The 24,313-nt window shown below is 40.4% G+C and overlaps 2 protein-coding genes across 8 annotated transcripts in view; one reads left to right on the top strand and one right to left on the bottom strand.

Annotated features, from left to right (window-relative positions):
• EXOC3 (exocyst complex component 3) overlaps nucleotides 1-22,537 on the bottom strand; it is a 29,784-nt gene extending 7,247 nt beyond the window's left edge. The window contains exons 1-10 of one of the 7 annotated variants that reach the window (XM_030473366.1): nucleotides 21,068-21,776; nucleotides 19,202-19,291; nucleotides 17,909-18,093; nucleotides 14,635-14,854; nucleotides 11,914-12,595; nucleotides 6,826-6,943; nucleotides 3,993-4,118; nucleotides 2,426-2,526; nucleotides 1,827-1,937; nucleotides 946-1,096 (exon numbers count right to left, since the gene is read on the bottom strand). In XM_030473366.1, coding sequence (XP_030329226.1) covers nucleotides 946-1,096; nucleotides 1,827-1,937; nucleotides 2,426-2,526; nucleotides 3,993-4,118; nucleotides 6,826-6,943; nucleotides 11,914-12,595; nucleotides 14,635-14,854; nucleotides 17,909-18,052 — 1,653 coding nt within the window. In that variant the 5' untranslated portion in view covers nucleotides 18,053-18,093; nucleotides 19,202-19,291; nucleotides 21,068-21,776. Of the gene's footprint in view, nucleotides 1-945; nucleotides 1,097-1,826; nucleotides 1,938-2,425; nucleotides 2,527-3,992; nucleotides 4,119-6,825; nucleotides 6,944-11,913; nucleotides 12,596-14,634; nucleotides 14,855-17,908; nucleotides 18,094-19,013; nucleotides 19,182-19,201; nucleotides 19,313-21,067; nucleotides 21,892-22,002 lie in introns of those variants that run through there. The other 6 variants (XM_030473623.1, XM_030473279.1, XM_030473453.1 and 3 more) reach the window with 6 other exon arrangements.
• A 202-nt stretch (nucleotides 22,538-22,739) lies between these two features.
• Nucleotides 22,740-24,313, top strand: part of LOC115602733 (dynein heavy chain 5, axonemal-like) — a 155,875-nt gene continuing 154,301 nt past the window's right edge. Inside the window, exons 1-2 of the mRNA XM_030474161.2 lie at nucleotides 22,740-22,829; nucleotides 23,104-23,289. Of these exons, the coding sequence (XP_030330021.1) occupies nucleotides 23,121-23,289 (169 nt within the window). The 5' untranslated portion in view covers nucleotides 22,740-22,829; nucleotides 23,104-23,120. The remainder of the gene's footprint in view (nucleotides 22,830-23,103; nucleotides 23,290-24,313) is intronic.

Here is a 24,313-nt window from a genome sequence, read left to right on the forward strand (position 1 = left end):
AATAAAAGGCTTTGCTTAAAAGCTCCAAGTTTAAAATAAACACTGCCCCCACATCTTTCTTAATGCAAGTCATTCAAGGCATTTACATTAGTTCAAAATATTATTACAAATCTAACAAGTCCCAGAGCACCTTTCTTTGCTCCCACCATTTCTTGAATTTCCCTGCCTCCCTCCCCGTACTCCTATTTCTTTTTTGTAATAAAAAGATTTTTTTTTCCAGAAGCTAGAATTCTTACAACATGGATATGTATTAGTCAGAAAAGACCCATCTTTAGAGTCAATCAACTACCTTAACTATAGGTATACTGTGCCTGTACCAAGAGCATAGAATCATAGAATAGTAAGGGTTGGAAAGGACCTCAAGATCATCTAGTTCCAACCCCCCTGCCATGGGCAGAGACACCTCACACTAGACCATGTCACCCAAGGCTCTGTCCAACCTGGCCTTGAACACCGCCAGGGATGGAGCAGCCACAGCTTCTTTGGGCAACCTGTTCCAGTGCCTCACCACCCCCACAGTAAAGAACTTCTTCCTTATATCTAACCTGAACTTCCATGTTTAAGTTTAAATCCATTACCCCTTGTCCTGTCGCTACAGCCCCTGATGAAGAGCCCCTCTCCGCATCCTTATTATACAAAAGATAATTTAACATCAGCAGTATTTTCCCAAATAATTCTTAAAACTCAACTACAAAAGTATAAGACTAAGCATAATCTGCTAGAAAATACTCTCTGAATACAAAGCACCTGCCTGAAGCAATCTTTCAGTCTCCTACATGCAAACTGTATCAGTGCAGAACAATACTGATGTTTACTGGCACTTTGCTACCAAATCACACATAAAATATGCTTAGCAAGCAAAAGGCTTCATAACTACTCTATCCCTGAATTATTTTTCCTTACAAAATAATACTTCTGGGGGTTTTTGAGGAAAAAAGTTCTAACCTCTAAATCCATGAAGACTTCATCTAGCAGGCTAGAGCATCCTTCTTTGGCAATGATGTCTAAAGTTGCATCCATGCTTGCATGACTGCTTGACAACGTGTCTTCCATTTCAAGTTTCAAGTATTTTCTTTTCAGACTGATTATAGATTCTCTGTGACAAATAACAATGCTTTTCATCAACTACTGATGCACAGCTGCACTGCCACTAAATCTCTGGAGCGTATACATGGAAAGAAACATACTAGAGAGTCTTATTTTTTGCAAGGAGAAATAATGCCTGCTGCTTGCTTTGGAAACCTTAATTTGCTCTCCAGCATGATTTGAGAGTGATCAACCTAGGCTACTTTCATGCTGGTAACAAACTACTGCTGACTTGTAGACTCAAGTGGCAGCAGATACAGATGAACATGGGGCTGGATTGCTCAACACTGAAACGTGCAACAAGGATTTCTTTCTCCTGTTTTGATACTCTTAATAAAGTAAGGTCTACCTTAACTTTTCTTCAGTTCACCTTGATAATGGCTGCTTGAAGGTGAACTGTGAGAGGTCAAATGTAAGAGAAGATGGGAGGCCTCAGACCAAGTAACTGGAATGAATTTCTCAAATTCTGAAAGTTGAAGACAGATTTTTCTTTGGCAATGAAATTCTTGGAATAACAAGTGGATTTTCAGTGGTAAGTGGCAAGTGGCTTGGCTTGCCACAACATCTGCCTCTCAAAACAGTAACATATTTAAACCTATTGTCTTTTTTAATCAGCTAAACTCTTAACTGAAACCCTCTTTGTATACAAAAAGAGGAGAAGATTCTGGAAACATGTAGTATTACAAATGAAATATCAATATTTTTTCTTCTCACAATACTGTACGAACATGAAGGCTTACTTAAAGGTTTGACAGTTGTTGATGACTGCAATCATGTATTGAACATAACATTGAGGATACTGACGATTTTTAAGATGTTCTTCTTTATACAACTGTGCTTCATCTTTGTACCTGTAACATATGCAAGGAATGCCATTAAATAGAAATCTGTAATAACTTAAGTACGCCCGTAGGTCCAAATGCTCCACTGGGGCCTGTCAGGTACTTGAAAGTATTTGACAAAAGGCTTGTTGCTCGTGTGATGTTTAACCTCTCTGTTCTGGGCAGAATCCAGCCAAGGAGGTGTTTTCTGTCTTGGTTAGGAGTATAAGACATAAATTTGAGATATAAAAAAAAGTTGAACTGACTCCATAAGTAAGAGCCATTTGCAGAGAGGAACTGAAAGTGCCACTCACCAGCACTGAAGAACTTCTGTGGTGAAACAGGGGAAGGGAGGAAGAAAGCAAGAAAAGGAAAGGGAAGAAAAGCTTGGTTGGCACAGTCATGATAGGAGAAAGCAAGCAATACAGAAACATCCATATAAAAAACAAGTACTGGAATTGTAGGAACAAAGAGAAGCAGATGCAGTATAAAGCATTTATATTTAAAAATTACATTACCTGGTTAGAAATGAGTTCATTTGTTGAAGACATAGAAGGAGTACCTTTGTTTTCAAATCTTCATTTATCTGAGCAGCCACCTGAAGATTCTGCTCAAACATCTAGGTTAAAAATAGTTTAAAGAGACCTTTAGCAGTGGCAAACCAAAGACAGAGCTCTTGTCTTGTTGAAGACTCTCACTAGCACTAGCTTTATGTATGTCTTTTTCTTTTTTAAACGAGCCTATACAATTGCTGCTAATTAAACCAAAAATCACTATTTCTGTAAGTGTAACTAAATTATTGGCAACCATTCATGTATGCTGCAGTTTTCTCCTGACACTGAAAACAGCTGCATTCTTTCTTCAGCAAGAGTACTCAATAGTTCTAATTCAGTAGGAATTTGGCTTTGTAGTACACCAAATTTCTTGGGTCAACTCCTGCAGCTAGTAATGAATAACCTCACAACTCAAATTCCTTTGCTTTCCCCATACATGAAAGCAGTGAGTTAACATTAGTGAAGTAGAAGGGATCCCTAAACTTCAGAAACACAACTAGGCACAAGATCTAGGTGACCTACAGGGAACTGCGTTAGAGAGGAGAGGGACTGGAAAAGAAGGGTACAAAGCCAGGTGGAAACGTGAGCTGCTTTCATGCCCTCATGATTTTGAAAGTTTCACTGTTATATGACTCTCAGCACTGCGACCTCTGACAGCACAACGCTACCCAATCAGCCACCAGTTTCTTTGGCATCACACACCTTCTGAAAAGGATTTGATGAAGTCAACCTTGGCACTAATACAAATGAGAACAAATGTAATAAAAACCCCAGAAAAAGAAAGGAAAGAAATAAAGCGTGAAACAATTGCAGGAAGAAGAGAACATCTATCTTTCATTGAAGGTACCTAACACAGTATTTGTAAAGAAAAATTAGAAAATGAGCATAATAAGCTGACTACTGGCTTTCTACTACCAACAACAGGGGGGTGCAGTTTTGTGTTTGGGTTTTGTATGGCTTTTTTTTTTGTTTTTAATCTTAGAAATAGCCTTTTCTGGTTTGAGGCTATTTCATAATTTGGAGAGGCATAAACGTTAACTGAAGTAGCGTTTAAAAAGCGACATTTTTGATCTTCATCAGAACTTTTCTTTCCAGTATTTAGGTGTTTGTATACTGAAAAAACGATAGGAACAAATACATGCCTACCTAACTCAGCACCATATTAACAAGCAATATTCTACCAACTAGCAAACATCTCATCTGGTCAGCTTATACTACAAATTTGTTTGAAGAGACCCAAGTAAAAGCCGTTAACTAAATACAAATATCAACAAAATAGGTTTGGAAAAATATGTTTTTAATCTACACATAGAAAGAACTAATTCTAAGTGTTAAAGTAAAAACGGCAAATAAACCCTCAAAAAACCCAACCCCCTCCAACTAACAACTCTACAGGAGAAAACCTATACTTCAACAGGCATAAACCCAACAGCATTCCAAACAGCTTGGTTTCCCCCCTCCCATCTCTCCATTGCCCCGAATTCGGATACTGCTTCCTCAGATTGTCTAGAATAACCAATTTTTCTTATACCTGAAACACAATAGCGGGGAGCGTCGTCTGATAGTACCCATCTTGATCTGCTTCTGGTTCAGTTTCTTTTATCCAGTCTTTTTTATCTGTCTCCAGTGCTTTTCGTAGCCAGCCAATGATGTTAGACTACATTAAATAAAGCAACCAAGAAAAAGATTTATAATTTAACAGAACAAAAAAATCCCACTACAATATTTGGAGTAGCAGCCATTTCCATAATGCATAGTATATATAGTAGCAGATAATGTTGACCACTCTTGTAATTGCTACAAGATATAGGTAACATAGACAAATTGGAATTTGCAGTGACAAAAAGGGTTAGTACTGATAAATCAGTGATGTGGTTCTTAGGCACATTGGAAGGGGAGTACTCCTAACACAAAGAAGTCAGTTTGGCAGAATCAACATGTTTATTAACTTTGGAAGCATTCACTGAACATCAGGCTTTAGGTTTCAAATTTTTCAACAACTGACAAAATTAGGGTAATACTTAATGTAGGAAATTTAACATGTATCTGCTTGTAGTTCATTTACATACATTTTAGGAAACTGATGCTTGTTACTGTTGGGGACAAAACCCCAGGATCAGACTAAATGGGTTGCATTTCTAGGAACTTAAGTAGTGCAGAAAACTGTGATGGAGATAAAATAGTTGGCTCTCCTCCCATCTGACCAGCACATTATACAGCAAACAGACATTAATAACAACTGGTTTTAGAACTAGATTAAGCCGGTTTCCTGATCAGTTGCATCACACAGATACCATGGACAGATTTGCTAGAGTAGGCAGTAAAGACCAGCATGTTTGCTAAATAAGTAATTAGATTCTTCGATTTCTGTATATCTAAAATAATTATCCCTATGTTTTCAAAGGGTTGAAGGTTTCTGCCTCTTTTCTGCTTCATTCACATTTAGTTAAAACTCCTAGTAAACGTTCATACTTCTTTCTAATGTATAACAGGTATATTAAAACAGGACCAGCAGGCATGTACATAAAGGGAAAAAGTCTAATAAAGGGTTGGTTTTTTTTAATGCTAACATTTTCAAGTGCATTAAATCAGTACCTTTTGGTCAAAACTCCTACCAGCAGATAGGATAAAGGAAGAAACTGAAATCTCTACAATCTTCCTGCACAAGGAATGCTGCTCACCAAACACAGACCTCTAGTTTCCTCCTTTTTTTAAACGACAGCGAGTGGCCTGTCAAGTGCTGTACCTGCTAAGTACACACAGTACCATCTTCACTTACATGAAATGAGGTACCTTCTTCCTCATAACCATGGAACTGCTGACGTATGACTAACAAAACAGTTAATCTTTAAGCCAGAAGCCCAAGGGACATCAACATTTTTTACCTTAAGATCATCATTTACAAGAACTTTTTAAAGCTGAGGTGCTTAGGGGAGGGGGAAAAAACACAACCTATTAGAAATCTGTTAATATCTATTAGCATTTTATTTCTCATGAAAACGAGACATCTTTATTGACTTAAACATCAATACTTGGTAGTCACATTAGGAAATACTTTCATTTACCCAAATGGAACTAGTTATGTTTTGTTTACAGTTTTAAATGCAACATCAAAAGAAATACAGTAGAAGCATAAGTGGGGATGTGTAGAAAATTAGATCAGGCTGAATCCTATGAAACAAATCAGCAGTTTCAGTATTTTCTGCCTTAAAAAGAAGATGCAGCCAAAAAATCAAAACCAGCAAAAGAAAAGCACTCTGTGTTTCTCATAGTAGCTTTGCTTTATTTTATTTATAGATTATAAATACAAGTGTTCTATATTTTCCAATAGGTAGGGAAAAAACATTCCTGAACAACCAATGTAAGTATATTTTTTCATCTTAGTAGGGGATGAAACGAATTCAAAGGCATTTCCTGAGTCAAGCCAAAAAGTAGCTTGAGAAAACAAACCAATGTTTTTTGTCCTAAAGGTAAGTGCAGAAAAATAAACTTACATGAAAGTCCTACTAAAGCTAATGTGAAGCAGAGCCTCTACTGGCAACTTCCTTGAGACATAACAAGATTGGTTTGTATTATTGTGATACCAAGGCCAAGTAGTCGCTGTTGCTGGACATGTTTTAGCAGCTGACACATCCAAAGGAGTAGAAAAATTTCCCTCCTCTGCTTGGCAGAGTTCCTAAACTTAGGAGGAGTAGGAATTCAATTGAACAATGTAAGAACAGCAAGTCCAAAGTTCCAACTACCCTAATCTTTAAAGAAAAACACATTTAAAAACCTGACAACCACGCACTGATTCTTTTGCCATGCAGTTGGCCACTTTCCAGTGACTCTTAGGATAACCAAGAAGAGATGTCTTTGGATTTAAGATGCACTTGAAACGGCATCCACAAGAGGAAATTATGCTCATGCAGTCAAACAGGCATGAAGGGAAAAAGACTGTTAAAAGAATCAAACTGGCAAACATGAACATCCTGATTACCCTGAAAAGATCACATCTGTGTTAAATGTTGACATGGTTACTATAGGGACCAACTGCATTCAGTGGCTTTTAAGTATAGTAATACCTAACATACTATAGCTATGAATTTAGATGTGTGAACACTGGAATTCCCTCCTTTCTAATAAGCTATGACTACTACAGTCTGTAAAGCATAACTATTCCTTGAAATGTCGTGATTTAAATCTATAAAATCACCTGATTACAAATTTATAAACAAACCTACACACAGTATACGAAAACTTACAAAAACAGTGATACCAAGATCACATTTGACACGTTAGCTTCCTCTGATGGAGGAACAGCACTGAGGCACTAATGCTGTCATAAACACACCCAAACGTATTTTTGCATTATCATTACTCACAGTAAGTGTCGACATGTACTTGCTGAGAAGCTGGTCTACCACATTTTGTGAAATGAGAGCATCCAGAGAATTTACATCCACTTCGGGAGACAGTTCTGAATTTCCCATCATCTCTGTACTGAGTTTAAAACAAACAAACAAACAAAAACCAACCAACCAAAAGACATCACAGATTAGTAAAAAAACCAAAAAAAAACCAAAAAAAAAACCACTCTCAGAAAAAAGTTAAAAACTAAGCAGCTTTTTTTGCATGACCCCTGTAATGGGCAGTTTTCCAATACCTATGCATTTCAGAAAGTTCTTAATAGTAACTGCAACAATAACTGCATTTACAAGGAATGTAAATAAAACTATGTAAAAGAAAGAACAGGATGTAAAAGCTATAGCCCAGCATATATTAAAAAACATATTACAGACATTTTAAATATTCAGCCCTTTCATGTGTTTTTAACTTTTATGTATGAGAATAGGCAATTGCTTAAGGCTGAATAAAAACCAACTGGTTCAACCTGTGAGCTCTTAATAGGGGACAATTTTATATGTGTTTTAAGTTTCTGAGGTGATGACAGACAATTTACATTCTGAACTTCAGAATGGGAAAGATCAGTGAAAAGCATCAAATCCTCTCCTCGGAGTTTCTCAAAAAAGCTTCTGCTTTGCTACTTGTATCACAGCTCTATCAAAAGCTGAAATACACTGAAAGAAAATCTAACAGTGTCTCCTGTATTGGTGGAAAATACACCTAATACAAGAGCAGGCATCTCGCATGCCACATCAAAAGTGCATTTCATTACAGCAATATTTTGCATCTATATAAGACTGTATAACGAGTTGTAACTAAAAAAAGCTATGCCAAAGGACAACACAGCAAGACCTCTTTTAATATTTCATGCTCAAAAAATCAATTACTCAAAACCACACTCTTCAGAGAATGCACTATTAACTGCTGATGGAAATACATTCAACCATAATACCACAAATCGTTCCACATTCCATTTTTAGTGTGCTTGCAGAAGGCAGGCACAAATTCTACATTTGCAGTGGCAACTATAAAAAACAAGCAGCAAAGTAAAAAAGAAATCCTAAACAAGTGTTTAGTTTATATATTTCTGCCAGCTAAAGTGCTCTGGGTACATGCAGTAAGTGAGCATAGTGGTGCTTCCACGTCATGAAAAAACACTCAAAGCACTAAAAAATCCCCATACTATGGCTAACTATTAAAAAACCCCCAAATTTCAGTATTTGAAACCATAAAAGCTACTGTAACTGAACACTTTACATTTGTAGCTTCTTCCTGAGCCTGTAGGAAAGACACTGAAGATATTTTAAGTGGTTCAAGCTATCCAGAAAACTGAACTCCGTTCTCTTGCTGTTTACATAAAGAATACATGTAATAGCAGGACCTGCTCTAGGCTTGTTCAGGGGAATTGTGAGAAGCTGTTTGTGGCACTGTGCCATATAGGAAGATATTTCTACCCTCATTATATCATCATTATCCCTACTTCAAAAGGCCTCAGAGACATTAAATCTTTCTCAAAGCTTATCAAGTGAAGACCCAAACAGGCTTCTACCTCCAGCCCCCAAAGACAAAAATTCTTACTATACTATACATTACCACAAGTTCTCTTTCCCGACTGCAACAACTCAGCATCTGAGGGAAAGGAGGTGATGGGCAATGCTCTTAGAAGTGTTAGGAGGCTTCTAACTGTAGGGAAGAGCTACTTCCCTTCAAAAAAAAGGTTTATAATAAAGTTGAAATTTTAATCAGAATTGTAGTATCTGGAAACTAACATTTTAAAAGCTTCTATTCTGCCTCCTATGTCAGGCTTGCCACCAATCCTGCTCTGCTTTGTAAAAAGAGGTACTTGATGATGTATAGTAACATTCCTTCTGTTCTTCCCAAGAGTGAGATTGTTGGCAGTGTCTGTAGCAATATTTGTGAACCCTTAGCAGTTTTGTCAACACTTGATTAGTATCTGATAAAATGATGTTAAAAAAATATGGGCATCACTATCTTACAAGACTTTCATTTTTCCCCTAAGCCCCTGGATTTTAGACCAGGTAGAGTCCTGGTCCCAACCTGGTACAGATTTAGTAATAGCAGTATGTTTCCAAAGCTCTTATTGATTTAAATATGAAAGACACATACATCTAGCACAGTAAAACTACATCCCACTCAAATATTAAAGGCTACTATTCCACATGGAGCATCACTCTATTTCTCAGCTATGAGCTGAATACAGTTCTAAAACCAGCTTTGAAGACGTGCTCTTGTAAGGAACAATATGATACTTCTAAAACTCCTATCTTGGAAACACTGTAAACAGAAGTAATGCATGGCTTTCTTATCAGTTCATTACACAGAACAAACACCCTCAATGCTGCTTCTCTTAATTAGTCAGTATTTTCTCAGCTAGCTTTGAAGTGCAGCTGGAATATGTAAATACAAATATCTATGTTCCCTCTAATATTCAATTACATTTAATGAAAGTAGAGAAAGACCAGAAAGGACAAAACTAGCTTCTACCATACAGTGTTCCATAGAAGTGAACAAAGAATGCGAGAGCAGCTTAGAACCTATTTTTCATGCAGGTAAAAGCAGGTGAAATATCACAGAAACAGATTGCATGGTGTCATATAGGGCATCCTTCTTCACAGTTTAACCATGACATATAAACGTAACACCACCGACACAACACATATTCTATAGGGATAAAACATGTCCAGCAACTGAGATTTGGTAAGCTCTGCAAGTATCCCGCTTGAGCACTTTTCCCCACTCACAATCCCAAGCTGATTCCTTCTTCCACTGTCCACTACAAACATAGACAACAGCTAAATATCAACCTCTTTATAACAGTTTACTGTAATCTATAAGAACACAGTTATTGTGCTGCCCTCTCAGAGTTTGGTTTTTTTTTTTAAGGGAAGAGAGAAAGTCAAAGCCTCTTTTTTTTTTTTCCCCTGAGATATTTCCTCTAATTTCCATCACACTTACTACATGAACATACAGGAGAGAAGTGCATTCTCAGGTATCCTGCACTGTATCTACTCCTCTCATTGTTTCACTTCCTTCACAAGACACTACCATCAGGTGCTACAAGCCACACAGCTTGCTGTAGGAGCAATCCCTTTGATTTGTTGCTTTGTAAAGAGATGCAACACTGGCTTTGCTCCTTCCTTGTACGACAGAACAGATATTGAGAGAGATTTAGCTCTGAATCATTTAATTCCATAGCAATCTGCTCTGCTTTCTGGGGGAGGGTAGAAGGTCAATTTTAAGACCAAGAATTGCCTTACTGGAACATCAATCTCAGGGCATAAATGAAGAACCTGGCAGCAGAATTTCTGCTGAGGCCATGTCCCCATAGGTAGAGGGACTTATACGTTCCTGATTTACATTCGCTATGGAGTTGTTCCTCTGGCCTTCTATTAACAAAGAAGAACAGGCCAATGAACTCAGTTCTTTAGCAGTAGCTGCATGGCTCATATATTCTGCACAGGTATGCACATATGCATCAGTGGGTGCTCCTCATTGTTCCTTGCAAAGAAGAAAAAAGCAGAACTTCAGCGTAGAGCAAAGCACAGAGTGCTGAACACAAAGTGAATCTTAATACTGTTCTGTAGAATTTCTATAACTAGCTTTATCTCATGCCTATTTCCTTTATGCTATTATACTCTAAACCTATCAAGCATGCAATTTGTCGAATCAGTGAGATTGAGCAATAGAAGACAGCAGAAGTGTACACAGCATGGACTCTGGGTCAGTGCCAGCTCTCAAGAACAGGATCACAGCCATGAGCCACAGAAAGGCTAGCACCACTTTTTCCCCAAACAAATCAGTTGCTCTAGCAACTACATGCCAGCAAAAACTAAACAGTTGCCTTTTGAGCTGTTTCTACTTGGAGGATGAAAACAAAAATCCCGTAGATCACACAACCCAAAAGAAAAGTTTAAGAGTCTCACAGGAGAAAACCTGTAAGCAGAAATTCTTCTACATAAGCAAATCGCCACATAGTTCTGAGAGAAAACCTGAAGGAAGTTACTACATTCTTTCCATTTAACATCAATGAAACAACACTGAAACAATCCTAACCCCTGTAGGAAAGAACAATAGAAAGTTGGTAACCATACAGATCTTCTGGGGCTGTGGCCAACAACCATTTTGTTTCGCACACATGAACTCTCGGTTTCTTCTGCTCTTTCACAGTACTTCACCAAACTGGCACAAAAATACAAGGTGACAGTAGCTTCAACTAGGTCTTTAACTTTAAAACTTTAAAAGCATTAAAACTTTAAGCTTACAAAACAGCTCAAAATCACGTTAGAAAATGCAAACAAGTTTTAAGGAGTAGCTTCCAGGAAGCAAAATGCATAACAAATATGAAATCAGCAAGTTCTTTACTATTATCCTTCTTTGGTTTTATAGACTTATAGAATGGTTTGGGTTGGAAGGGATCTTAAAGATCATCTAGTTCCAGCCCCCACCATGGTTCCTACCCTGGCTGGGGATGCTTAGACTTCAACACACTCCAGTCTTTCCAGTTGCTGACTCTATGGGTGCACAGTGACCCATGGTCTTCATAGAATGGTTTGGCTTGAAAGGGACCTTTAAAGATTATTTAGTTCAATCCGCCTGCCACAGGCAGGGACACCTCCCACTAAACCAGGTTGCTCAAAGTCCCATCCAATCCAGCCTTGAACACTGCCAGGGATGGGGCAGCCACAGCTTCCCTGGGCAACTTGTGCCAGTGCCTCACCACTCTCATAGTGAAGAATTTCTTCCTTATATCTAACCTAAATCTACCCTCTATCAGTTTAAAACCATTACCCCTTGTGTTGTCGCTACACACCCGTGTAAATAACGCCCTCTCCAGATTTCTTGTATGCCCCCTTCAGGAACTAGAAGCTGCTCTAAGGTCTCCCCTGAACCTTCTCTTCTCCAGGCCCAACAAACCCAATTCTTTCAGCCTGTCTCCATAGGAGAGGTATCTTATATGTTAACAGACATGCAAATATTAGCACATAAACTGCGTTTTGCATGCTTACTCTCAGCTACTGCTAACAGAAAAGAGAAAGGGACCTTACCTTTTGTATGTATTTAAAACCCAAGTTAGAAGGCTAACAATCTCATTTGCTTCCAGATCCTCTGCAGCAAGCTCTTGCATGCGGGTAGACAAAGCTTGATGGTACATGTTTAGCAATTTGTTGAAAATGTCATAATTTGGAGGGAAACATTGATCCAGCAGGGTTTTAGCCACGAGCAGGTCATCAAGGACATATTTACGTATGATTTCTAGATGGCGCACGAGCCACATTTTGTCAGATTCTCTAGTATCTGCCTGAGTGCCTTCAATTCGTGTGCTCACAGTTCTATCCAAAATGTTGAACATTTTTTCTTTCCACTTCTTTGGTCTGCCAGGAGGTATGAACCCAGTTTGTTTTTTCCGGTCTAACATACGCCTGTCAATTTTCTCTTCCCTATCAATTATCCTAACAACAGAAACAAGCAAGGTTGGATCTCGACGGACTGTAACAAGAGATCTTTGAACCACCATCCAAAGTTGCTTTGCCAATTCCTCAGAAAGTTTCTGCATATCCCCAAAGTATGTATGGATGAGGTTCATGTCATGTGTGTTTTTGCTGTCCATGCGATACTGCTCATACATCAGGTCATCACGAGAACATTCCAAATCCATCAGTTTTCGATGAGCTTGCAGAAGTTCCCCTCGCTCAATCAGATCGTGGGTCTCCCTGACTATCTCTGGAACTGAAAGACAGGCAGAGAAGCAGAAAGAAAAAACAAAGAGTAAAACAACACAGTCAAGATACAGAATATAAATACAATAAAAGCACTAGGAAACCAGCTGGAGAACACCTGTAGTAACTATTTTGAAATAATTTAAAGGAAACTATGGTGAAGTACTCAAAAATTGTTAGTAAATGCTGAATATCTTTATCCATTATTTACTATAAATGCTTCATTTTGATCAGTGGCTAAACAAAGCTCACGGTGCCAAGAGAACATAATTTCCTTTCTCTCCCTCTCCCACCCCCTCTTAAAAGAAAATAAAAATCCATGAAAATCTACTATCAAACAAATTGCAGTATGACCTTCCTTGTATCTTCTACAAAAGTCATTTAACTTGCCTGACTAAAAGTCACTTACCCTACTTAACCTAATGCTACATACACCAAATAATACTGAATTTTACCTCCTTCGTGCAGGAGGTTTTTGCCTGCCTAAGGCACAAAGGAAGAATAGGGATAATTACCTATGTTGCCAAAGTTTTTAGAAGATTTTTCTTTCTCTTTATTGTTTTTCAGTATTCAAAGAATACTAGAGTAGAGGGTTAGGATCCGGGGGGGGGGGAGAACTGAAAAATCTCAACAGAAAAATGGTCACTGCAAAAAAGGCAGCTAGTGATAAAACTGGTGGCCCCCAAAAAAGGTTTGAAAAGACAGTTATACACAATCATTAATCGTGTTGAAAACAACTTGGTTTATAAAATACTTGTTTTGTTCAGAGTGAAGCTATCAACAACTATACTGTTTAAGAACCCCGACATGAGATGCTTCACACTAAAAGCTTCTCAGAATGCCAGTAAAGAAACGGCTTATTGTCTCAAGTGCATTCAGTGTAAAAGAAAACAACACCCCCAAAATAACTCAGCATTGCAACATACAAAATTTTGCTGTTCTTGCTGTTCTTTGTTGCTTACATGCAGTGCTAGGCACTGAATGTAAATACTACTCTCTTTAAGTAGCCACCCAAATGTATTCCAGTTTGGCACTGTAGCAGTTGGATACACTCTTACAGATATTAAACCAATCAACTTGGTATGACTGAGAAACAATTTTTCTTTATAGGTACATTGAGTTACTATCAGGAGAGAAGAGGAAAGAAAAGCCTATTCAAATGAAATAAAAATGGTATGATAGGGTTAGCCCTCATTATCGGGGTAAAATTCTTAAAATTACTTACAAGCAGAAAAGTCCTGGCAAGGAATTCACCCTGATTAACGATGGAACAGAATGTGCACCAAAAAGGCTACATAAGAGGACAGAGGTAATCCCATTTTCTTTATCTTTACAGTACCCATTATATTACATTAATCTGATTTAATTTTGCAAATCTTCCCAGTTGTGCAGTGGTGCAAGGAAGAAGGGTCTCCCGTGTATAACTCCTTTATGCACGAGTTGCTTTCTGTGACTGTGCTGTCTGATTCTGAAGCAATGACTGTGCATCGTTGAAACAACTTCAGGTAATTTATACTTAGGCTTGTAACATTAATGGAAATACTTGGAGACTGTTGTGTGAGAAAGAACGCAGGGAATTGCTGACTGGAGATCATGCTGTTTCATATTTTGCCTTGTTTGCAAAAAGTTTTTGCTCCCTAAAATCATTTGGAACTATTTTTACCCAAGAGGCTTGCTGCAGGTGCCCAACTCACTGGCAACATTCCAGATCTTTCTGAATGTTCTTTCTGTACATGCCGCTTGCATATTTCAGTCTTTTATACTACACATGTTATCGGTGCTACTGATTGCTAGCAAGAAGCTTCTTTGTGACTTGTGTTTGATGATGAGATAGCCAGACTAGAAGTTCTTACAGCACAATTTAGATTTGATATATATTAAACTGTTACCAGCTAATTCCCTGAACATGATGTGTAGGTGAGTCTTCCTCAATTCTTTATTCCCAGCGAAGTTTAAAGTTCTCAACATTCCTTGAAAACTTGACAGCTGTTAGTATGATTTTAAAGTGCCTTCAGTATGTGATGGATTATATAAAGAACATGAGATTACCTGAAAATATGTTCTTGAGATTTTCTACAGCAGCTGCCAGTTGGCTATGTTGCACTACGGCATCCTTAACATCCTTGAGGTTTTCTATGGTGTTGATGCTCTGTCTCCAGTCTTTATTGACATCTATCAAAGACTGTTGGATGTCCTTCACATCATTAAGTGCATTGTGCAGTTGACTTAAACCTGTTCGAACTCCATCTAACTGTGACTGTATTGCTGCCTTAAATACAAAGACAAAGAATGAACTCTTATCAATCATGGTAAGTTTTGTATTTTCAGCATTTCTCAGGAATTCATTTTCATTTCTGTACCTAACATTTTCAGAGAAAAAACACACCAGAAAAGGTAACGTTATAGCTTAATAGAAATGTGCAACTTACTCTGTGCGTGCACACATATTCTTTTTTTTTTTTTTTTAGGTTCTGAAGTTCTATCAAGTTTTAAAGGACCTAGACACAATTGGTTCACCCACAAAGCTAACACAGGAGCATAGGCAGATAGATCATCATCACTATAAATCTATATTAAACCAGGACCATGGGAAGGCAGAATGAGATTTCTTAATGTTTCCTTCTTAAATTCATTTCTAAGGATATCAAAATAAAGCTGATCCAGATGTTTCAACAGAATGCTTGGCATGTACAGATTCACAAGGCATTTTCCTAAAGCAATTACAAAATTTGACTGGCAACTGAAAATGTTCTAAAAACCAAAACCAAACCCCCCGGCCTATCATGCCTGAAGCCAAAAACCCAAAACAACTCAAAAGAAATTCAGTCAAAATACAACAAAACCCAAAACTGAATAAAATTTCAACAGCGTGAAACATCAACAGCCACATCAATAATAAAATACTAAATTATTTTGGAGAAAAAGAGAGGTTACTGATATAGGTATCTCTTGTGACAGGTGACACTTGAAATAAAGACTTTTTGAATAAACTATTAGTCCTGAATATCATTTGACATCCCAGACACATTATAGAACACGCATTATAGTGCATACTGAGTGAAAGAAATCAGATCACAATCCACAAGGTTTTTTGTATACGTGTTTTTAAAAAGATGTGACTAAGATGAAATCAGGTGAGTGGAATATGAAACTGGAGATAACAGACTTCAAGTACAAGCCAAAGGCAAGACATCAGTGAAAACAGAGTTGCATAGCTCAAGGACTTGAAGTAACCAGTAAAGAAATGAGGTACTAATGGTTTTGCTAAGCTCAAAACGCATTTTTTGCTGTATGTTTAAGGCCAAAAAGTTTGGGCAGCCGTGGAACATTTTGTCTGATACTAGAAGCCAAAGAGGAAATCCTGGTAACTATGAACAACATTTATTGTGTTTTAAATGTACTGGGAAAGTCCCAGAAAAATGCAGTGATTCTTAAAGTATTGCTGTTTATGTACTTTCAAATTATGACATGCTGATTTTATTGCTAAAGCTGTATTTTCCTGTCAGACTCAGTACAATTAAGCAGTTGTAAGGCATTTTTATACAGTATCTATTTAGAGAACTGCTGCATTAACACATTTTTTCCCTACAGGAACTGAGGTAATTAGGATCCTCAAACACTCTGGATGATACTCAAACACAATCTCCTGAAGCTGAGGATAAGGTATTTTAAAAATCACATGACCATTAACTGTTCAATACAATTTCTTCTGAGGCAGATCTTCAAGTATTACATATTCACATTTTTGCCTATTTAACTTTTGCAGAAACTTGATTATGTTAAACAGGAACAATCACTGATCTTAGTCACCAACACAAACAGCCAAGAAAAATTCTAAACCCAGATATCCACCCATGTTCAGTTTGTCTTCTGATAGTCACCTGGGGCCAGGGAGGGGTGAGGAGCGGGGGAAGGGAGAGAGGCATGTCCTAGCATTATGGACTTTGCTTCCTAGAATGCATATTCATCACAGATTGGACTGACCCTCGCTGTATTTAAAAAATCCCCCAAAACAAATAAGACCAAAGCCAAGCCATCCTAGGAACAGGGCTCAAAACACATATCCTTCTGGTCCCATCCATAATAGTAATTCTTATGGGAAAAACTGCTTCACATCACTTACTATTACCTGTTTCAGGGATGCACCCTGAATGCATTTAAGGGACATTTTACTTCTTTTTGGAACAGGTCTTTCTGACTCTCTGTAGATGACTGAAGTTAAGGTAACTTAATGAAAATAAAAGGAAACTAGCCATAAAGTGGATTTAGGCATTTACAAAGCTTACAAAGATATGTTTAGCCATCGTTGTTTATAGAAGCATCCACTAGGCAAATGACTGCTCATGTATTATAAATAGCCCAGAGTAACTAAACAACTGATCCATTATTAATAGACCCCACTACATGCTTCCTGCCTTAAATCGGAAAAACCCAGCCCAAGTCATCAGCATAAGTTCTGTTTCTATGCTACAGGCAAAAATTAATGTACAACTTGCAAACACATTTGTTCAATGTGGAAGAAGACAGGTTCTCTTCTACCTCATGCAGCCTCCCACAAAGAAAGAGCCATCAAATACTTGTGAGATAAACCAACTTATTCTGCAGTATAAGATTAGATACAGTGTATGCCAGCCATTTTGATCTTGTAAACCCAAAAATATTTCCCAAAACACTTTACTAAGGCGCTACTCCAGTTACTTAATATAGTGGTCTAAAATGACTGTTGGCTAGTAAGTACCAGTGAAAGAAAGTAACATACAGACACTAAACATAGGATGACCTTACTCTTATTTTAGGCTATGTCTGTTTATGTGCATGTGTGTGCATGCACTCACATGTACACACGTGAATGAGGGGGAAATCACAGGGTACACTTCCACATGAATGTCATAGATTTTAGCTATCTTCCATAAACCCCTGTAAGAGCCAGAGACTAAACTGACTGACCTTTTTCAGATGCAATCATCAATTTTTTGTTACAAGTTCAGTATTCAATCATTAAAGCACAGTTTTCTTGGCTGACAGGCTACACAGCAAGAAGGTAGCTGTCCATGGATAAACTGTAGAAGTTACAGGACATAAGAACACTTGAAATGCTTGAATAAAATTCCATTAAGATGTGTGTTATTCAGCTGTGCTACTTTCAGGATGCAAAGTAACAGAAATACTTTCTGTTTCGGACACAGATCAAAGATTTATGCCCATGGTTTAAAATTATGTGGATGAAACTGTACAATCAAAAAGCAGAAGGGGAGAGGAGAGGGGGTAAAGGAAGGTAAATTGATGCTGCACCACAGACACTCAGGTTTATCAAAGTTTGTACCTTGAGTCGAGCTTCTACTGAAGCCTTCTTACGAGCTTCCCTCCTGCGATACTGCTCCACTTTATCCAGCTGATCAGGACGCTGAAGCATTCCCGCTACTCTTTGAACAGCTGTTGCAACTGCTTCCCTATCTGTTTCCTCCATTGTTGATTAGGACCTCAAAATGCCTTCATAATTTAACAGTACTGAAAAGAAATATAACATTTTTAGAAATCATTTTTGTTTTCATTTGACAGCTATATGTCATTTCAAAGTTAACAACTGGAGAACTATGGCAGTAAAAACAGTGCAACTTGACAGAAGCATCACTAGACCACATTACAGAGTAGTAATCAGAATTATACAAGAATAGCACTTACAGTCACTTAATTCTGTTTCATTAGTTTATCTGAAATGCTCTCTGGTTACTGTTTTTCCGTTTACCTTGCTCTCTATAAGTTTGTATTAAAAAAACCCAACCAAAACCAAACCCTACAGAAACCAAACCAAAATGAACAACAGATATAAAACCACAAAAAAAACCAAACCAAAAAAACCCCAAACCAAACCAAAAATCCCCACAAGCTTCCGCCAACAAAAGAACAGCAAATCTTCATCTAAAAAACCAGATTCTATCTAATCATACAGTAGATTTGCCTGTTAAAAGGGGAATAAGACAAACGCAAAGGAATCTTCTAGCAGGTACAAGCAAAAATCCTAACTCTTCCTGAACTGGAATCTGGTGGAGCTGAGAGAACGACAGTTCCCTTTGCAGCAAGAGGTCAAATTTGCTACCAGAAGTGGAGAGAAACATAACTGTGCAAGCTCCAAACCCAGAGACTTAAGTATAAAGCACTTCCATTTAGACTTCTGATGGATGACTTTATTTTTTGTTTTTAATTTCCTACTCTTGTTTTCAGTTCTTCTCACAGTATCGGTCCATCAGAGGTGTAGGTATGCAGTGAAAAATTAATGAAGTATTTCATCTAGGTCTCCAGCTGACTTTCTATTGAAGCCAAGACATGCATGCAAACTATGCAGAAAAGGTCAAATTTGCTGGCCATCAAACCAGATCTGTTCTTTCAAACTTCACTAGTTAACATAAAGCAGGGAAGATCCCAATTACCTAAGATGCAAGAACACACTGTCCACGGAACTGCAAGGAACATATTTAGAGTTCCTCATTCCTTCCAATTTTTTTCCAGCATCTGTGTCTTCAGTCTTGTAATCAAACAGAACATTTTACAATCTGGTGCTAAAACTACAGATTATACTCTCCCATATCCATATTATTCCTTGGAAGTAGATACCTACTTTCAAAGCAGTCTGCATTCATGTATCCAGCATATTGCTTAATCTCAACAGAATAGTGATCTGACGAAGAACTGTGCCAAGTGCGCAGAACTGCAAGAGCATAAGCGAGAATACTCATGGTTCAAGAGAAGGACAGTTTGACAGGAAAATGGAAACACCCCTTGCCCCCCAACAAAAAACAAAACACAACAAGTGAAGCAAAGGCAATTGCTCACCACCTCCCATTGGCAACCTAATGCTCCAAATAGTCTCTGAATAACAGCCACCCTGGAAGCCAAAAAACTCCCCTTCTTCCTCTACCCCATCTTTTACTGCTGAGCATCACATCATATGATAGCAAATTTAGCTTCAGTCAGTTTGGGTCAATTCTGTTCTCTCTCAATCTCTTGCCCATCCCCAGCCTACTCAAGGGGAGCGGAGGGCAGAGCAGGAAAAAGAAAAAGCCTTGACACTGTGCAAGCAGCCTTTGGCAATAGCCAAAACACTGGTGTGTTATCAGCACTGCTTTAGCTACAAACCTAAAACACAGCATCGTAAAGGCTGCTATGAATAAAGTTAACTCCATCCCAGACAGACTCAGTACAGCATCAGCACAATTAGTCATTTTAGAACTTATTGGAATCAAAAAAGATTCCAGGACAGGTATGCCCAAGAGCTAGTATGTGAGACTCCAAGTTTATGTCTCCAAGTTCCCTCATCCAGTACCTCAAGATCTGTATCTCTCGTATCTTCAAAAGTCACATGTGTACATATGCACTTAATCCAGAATTTCTACAGCATAAACTCATGTCTGTCTTTACCTCCTCAGCTGTTCAACCACAGCCATCGCTTTTCTACTAATCATAGAATGGTTAGAGTTGGAAAGGACCTTAAGTTCATCTAGTTTCAACCCCCCTGCCATGGGCACGGACACCTCACACTAGACCATGTCACTCAAGGCTCTGTCCAACCTGGCCCTGAACACTGCCAGGGATGGAGCATTTACCACTTCTTTGGGCAACCTGTTCCAGTGCCTCACCACCCTCACAGTAAAGAACTTCTTCCGTATATCTAACCTGAACTTCCCGTTCAATGTTTCATTTCAAGGGCATGTAGTGAGGTGAAAAGGGGGAATGACTTTAAAATGAAAGAAGGTAAATTTAGGTTAGATATTAGGAAGAAGTTCTTTACTGTGAGGGTGATGAGACACTGCCACAAGTTGCCCAGAGAAGCTGTGGCTGCCCCATCCCTAGCAGTGTTCAAGGCCAGGTTGGATGGGGCTTTGAGCAACCTGGTCTAGTGGGAGGTGTCCCTGCCCATGGCAGGGGGGTTGGAACTAGATGATCTTTAAGGTCCTTTCCAACCCAAACCATTCTGTGATTCTATCATTTCCTACTCTACATCTCATGGTGCAGGATCTATACCTAGCACTCGCACTTTTGAATGAATACTGTGGTTTTGTTTAGCCCAATATGTTTCATAAAATCAACTAAGTTGGAAAAGACCTTTGAGATCATCAAGTCCAACCATGACACCAGGACTGCCAAGTCCACCACTAAACCATGTCACTAAGGGCCTCATGTATACAGTTTCTGAACGCTTCCAGGGACAAAAGCTATCAGTACTGTATATACAACTTTTAAAAAATATTTTAAAATATGGATTTACTATGAAATTATATTTGCAGTAATTCAGCATAAAGGTATCTACTGCCTTTATTAACAACCCTGACTACATTCAGCAGAGTTAAGACAACTTTAACCCACAGAGCCACTACCCAGGCACATTAAGTAGACCTCATGAACAAAATCAGTAGTCAGCATAGTGTAACCTAACCGATTACATACTAAGCTGCTGAGGCAGACAGGTTGTTGCACAACTACTAACCATTCAAAAGGAAGAACGAACTTTAAAAAAACGTGCCAGCTTTACACGGAGGCTGAGTCAAAACCACAAACACCTTCAGAGCAAAGTACTGGGAGAAGCGAACAAAAGAAAGTCCCGAGCAGCCTTGGAAAGGCTTCAGCTGCAATCACACCCTTATCCTCCGGCCGGGAGCCGAGCAGCGAGCCAGCGGGGCGACGCGCTCACAAGGGAGGCCCCTGCCCGCCCCAGAAGCGAGCTTCTGGTCTAGAGGCGCGCAGGGACACCCGGGTTTGCGGCACAACCCCCCCAAAACAAAGCCCGGAGGAAACCGCGGCACCCCCCGCCGGCAGCCCCAGCGCCGCCCCGCTCCTCCCGGCCGCGCTCCCTGCCGGAGACGGCTCAGTTCAACTCTAATTACTTGCACCGACGCAGGTGCCCGTCCCTGCTGGGCTGAGGCCGGAGACCTGACCCCGGGCACGCAGGCAAGGCTGCAGCCCCGCCGCACCAAGCTTCATTGGCCTCGGCCCTCGGACGGCGGCCGCGGCGGAGGAGCCCTCAGCACCCGCTTCGGCCTCATCATCCCGAGGGGCTCCCCGGCTCAGATCGGCTTGGCCCAGCCCAGCCCGCCCCCGTCCCACCTCCTGCCTTCCCCCTCCGCTTCCCGCTGACAGACTGCGGCCGCGGCATCGCAGCGGGAGGCGGCGCGGCGGCGCTCACCGGCCGGGGCGCTGGCGCGGGGCGGAAGGAGCCGCGGCTGCCACTTACCGGGTGCAGCCCGCCCCGCGGGAAGGCACTGACAGGCCGGCGCCGCGCACGCGCCGGGCGCGCCACACGCCGCGCAGGCGCAGAACGGCACCACCACCGCCGCCACCTCCTCCACCGCCTCCTCCCGCTTCCCCCCCTCCGCGGGTCTCCGCCGCCCGCGGCCGGTGCGCATGCGCGGTGCGCTCCCTCACCTGTCCGCGGTAGCGGGCTGCGCCTGCGGGGTGCCGGCGGTGGCACATCAGCGTCCTCCTCCCGTCTTGTTTTACCTTTCCAGCCTCTCAGTGTTGAGGGGACTGTCAGTACTCTCGGGGCTGATTCGAGAGCGCTGAGGTCGGTTAAAAAGATAAAGCGTAGAAGTCCTTTGGGATATTAAACCTGTGAGCTTGAGTGGCAACCTGTTGCAGTGAAAGCTCGGTCGTTAGGTATCGTCTGGAAAAGGAAGCCTGTGAAGTAAGGGTGCTGCAGGTGGATAAGCTTAGCATCATGCGGTGCTTTTCTGATCCGTGTGGAAGTGGCTTTGCCCGGCAGAGGAACAGGGAAAGTCCTCGTTCAGCCCCTTGCCTCACAGGTTGCTCAGAACCCAGGCCGCTGCCATGCCGAGAAGGGCCGAGTTGAGGAGCATGGTGTGGCTGCGGGGATGCAGCTCGCCACAGCCTCCCCTGGCCCTGCGTGACAGAAACGCTGAGGCTCAGGGGAGCTGCTCCCTTAGGATTTAATATACATGTTGGGAAGAACTGTGGTGCATTTAAAAAGACAAGTAGCTATGAGATCAGCGCTGGGTTGGTGGATACGGTGGGAAACGGGAACAGCTGAGGCGCCTCCTGGGGACTGGGCTGTTGGCTGGTTTTGTGTACGGGTTGCTATAGCAGCTGCCAGCAACAAGCAGTGCCCGGACACAACGCAGGCTTAAAACCCTGCTTCAGGTAAAGCAAGTGCTTCGGCCGCGCTCTGCGTGCGGTGCTTTGCGGTGGGACCTGCAGCTGCCGTGTGAGACGGAGCTTAACCTGCCCCTCAACAAGTGAGTTCCTGACTGCAGCAGGATGACTAGAGGGAAATGGCAGTTATGCAGTTAGAAATAAAGTTTTGGTAACGGGCAACCTGACAGGAGCTTTTATCACTTTGTAAACTGCTTAGATCTTCCGATTTTAAATGAGCAACCAGAAATGGAGAATATTTTCTTCTTCTTTTCTTTGCTAGTCTATCATATTGGTGCAGTAAAAGGGATAAAAATACTGAAGGTGTGGTTGGTTGTTGCCATGTTACATTGTTCATTTTCTTTATTGTTGATTTAGGTTGTTTTTCACGTGTGATGGAGATGGAGGAGGTTGTGGGAGATGAGACTGAGTTAGGGGGAATTGTCGAGCATAGTTCCTCTCTGGGTCACACTGCACAGCAGGAATCAGAACAACTGAAAGCAGTGCAGCTTTCTTCCAAACCCAACATCGATCTCTGTCCACCTCTCATTGCTATAAAAAAAGGTAAGGGAGAAAATAACACTAAGTAGTTCATGGTGGCTTTGTATGGAGAAAAAATCCAGGAACAAAATGGGAAACTAATTAAGTAGAGTGTTCAAGTTTATACTTATATATACTGGGTAGGTACGTGCTATTCTGAATGTGCCAGTGTAGGGACTCCAATGTACAATTTTCAGCTTTATAAATAAACGTACATATAAATAAATGCCTTTTTATATATATGTATTTACAAAGTCATGCACAGTGCAACTCTGATCCCTTAGCAGATTACCTAGTGTTGAATCATAGTAATGTGATTAAAACCATTCTTCTGGCATTAAAATGAATCATATTCTGTAGTATGGCATGGTCTATAATATGGTATATAGTATGACGTCTCTTTTATTGACTATATTAAGAGTGGTAATAGATTGAATAAGTGGGCATATGTAAACCTGATGGGATGCACCCATGAGCACACAGGGATCTGACTGATGTCACTGGTGAGGCCATGTTCAGTAGTTTTTGAATGTTCATGGCAACCAGGAGAGGTTGAGGCACGGCACTGAGGTGTGGAGGAAAGCAAATGTCACTCCTGTCTCCAAGAAAGGGGACCCAGGGAACTACAGGCTAGGCAGTCTCACCTCAATCCTTGGGAAGGTGGTGGAGCAGCTAATCCTAGATACCATTTCCAGGCACATGAAATACAAGAAGGGGATTGGGAGCAGCCAGCAGGGATTCATCAAGGGAAGAGATGCTTGACCAGGTAGACCCTGAGCCTGGGTTCCAGGATGGCTATGAGACAATGCTGTGGCTGTTTATCCCATTACCAAGAAACTACACTCCATTACAGGGATTACTTCTCTGGCATTACTTCTTCCAGCCAGCTTAACCCCTTCTGCAATTGAACCTTCTTGCTCTACATGCCAGATTGTTCTTGGGTCACAAATTATCCCTGCTGAGCTGTTACAATTTGAATTTCCCCTTCAGTCCTGTAAGATCCTCATAGAGAAGCTAATGAAGTGTGGGCTGGTTGAGCACGCAGTAA

Source organism: Strigops habroptila, chromosome 1, assembly GCF_004027225.2.
Source record: "Strigops habroptila isolate Jane chromosome 1, bStrHab1.2.pri, whole genome shotgun sequence".
NCBI classification, from domain to species: Eukaryota; Metazoa; Chordata; class Aves; order Psittaciformes; family Psittacidae; genus Strigops; species Strigops habroptila.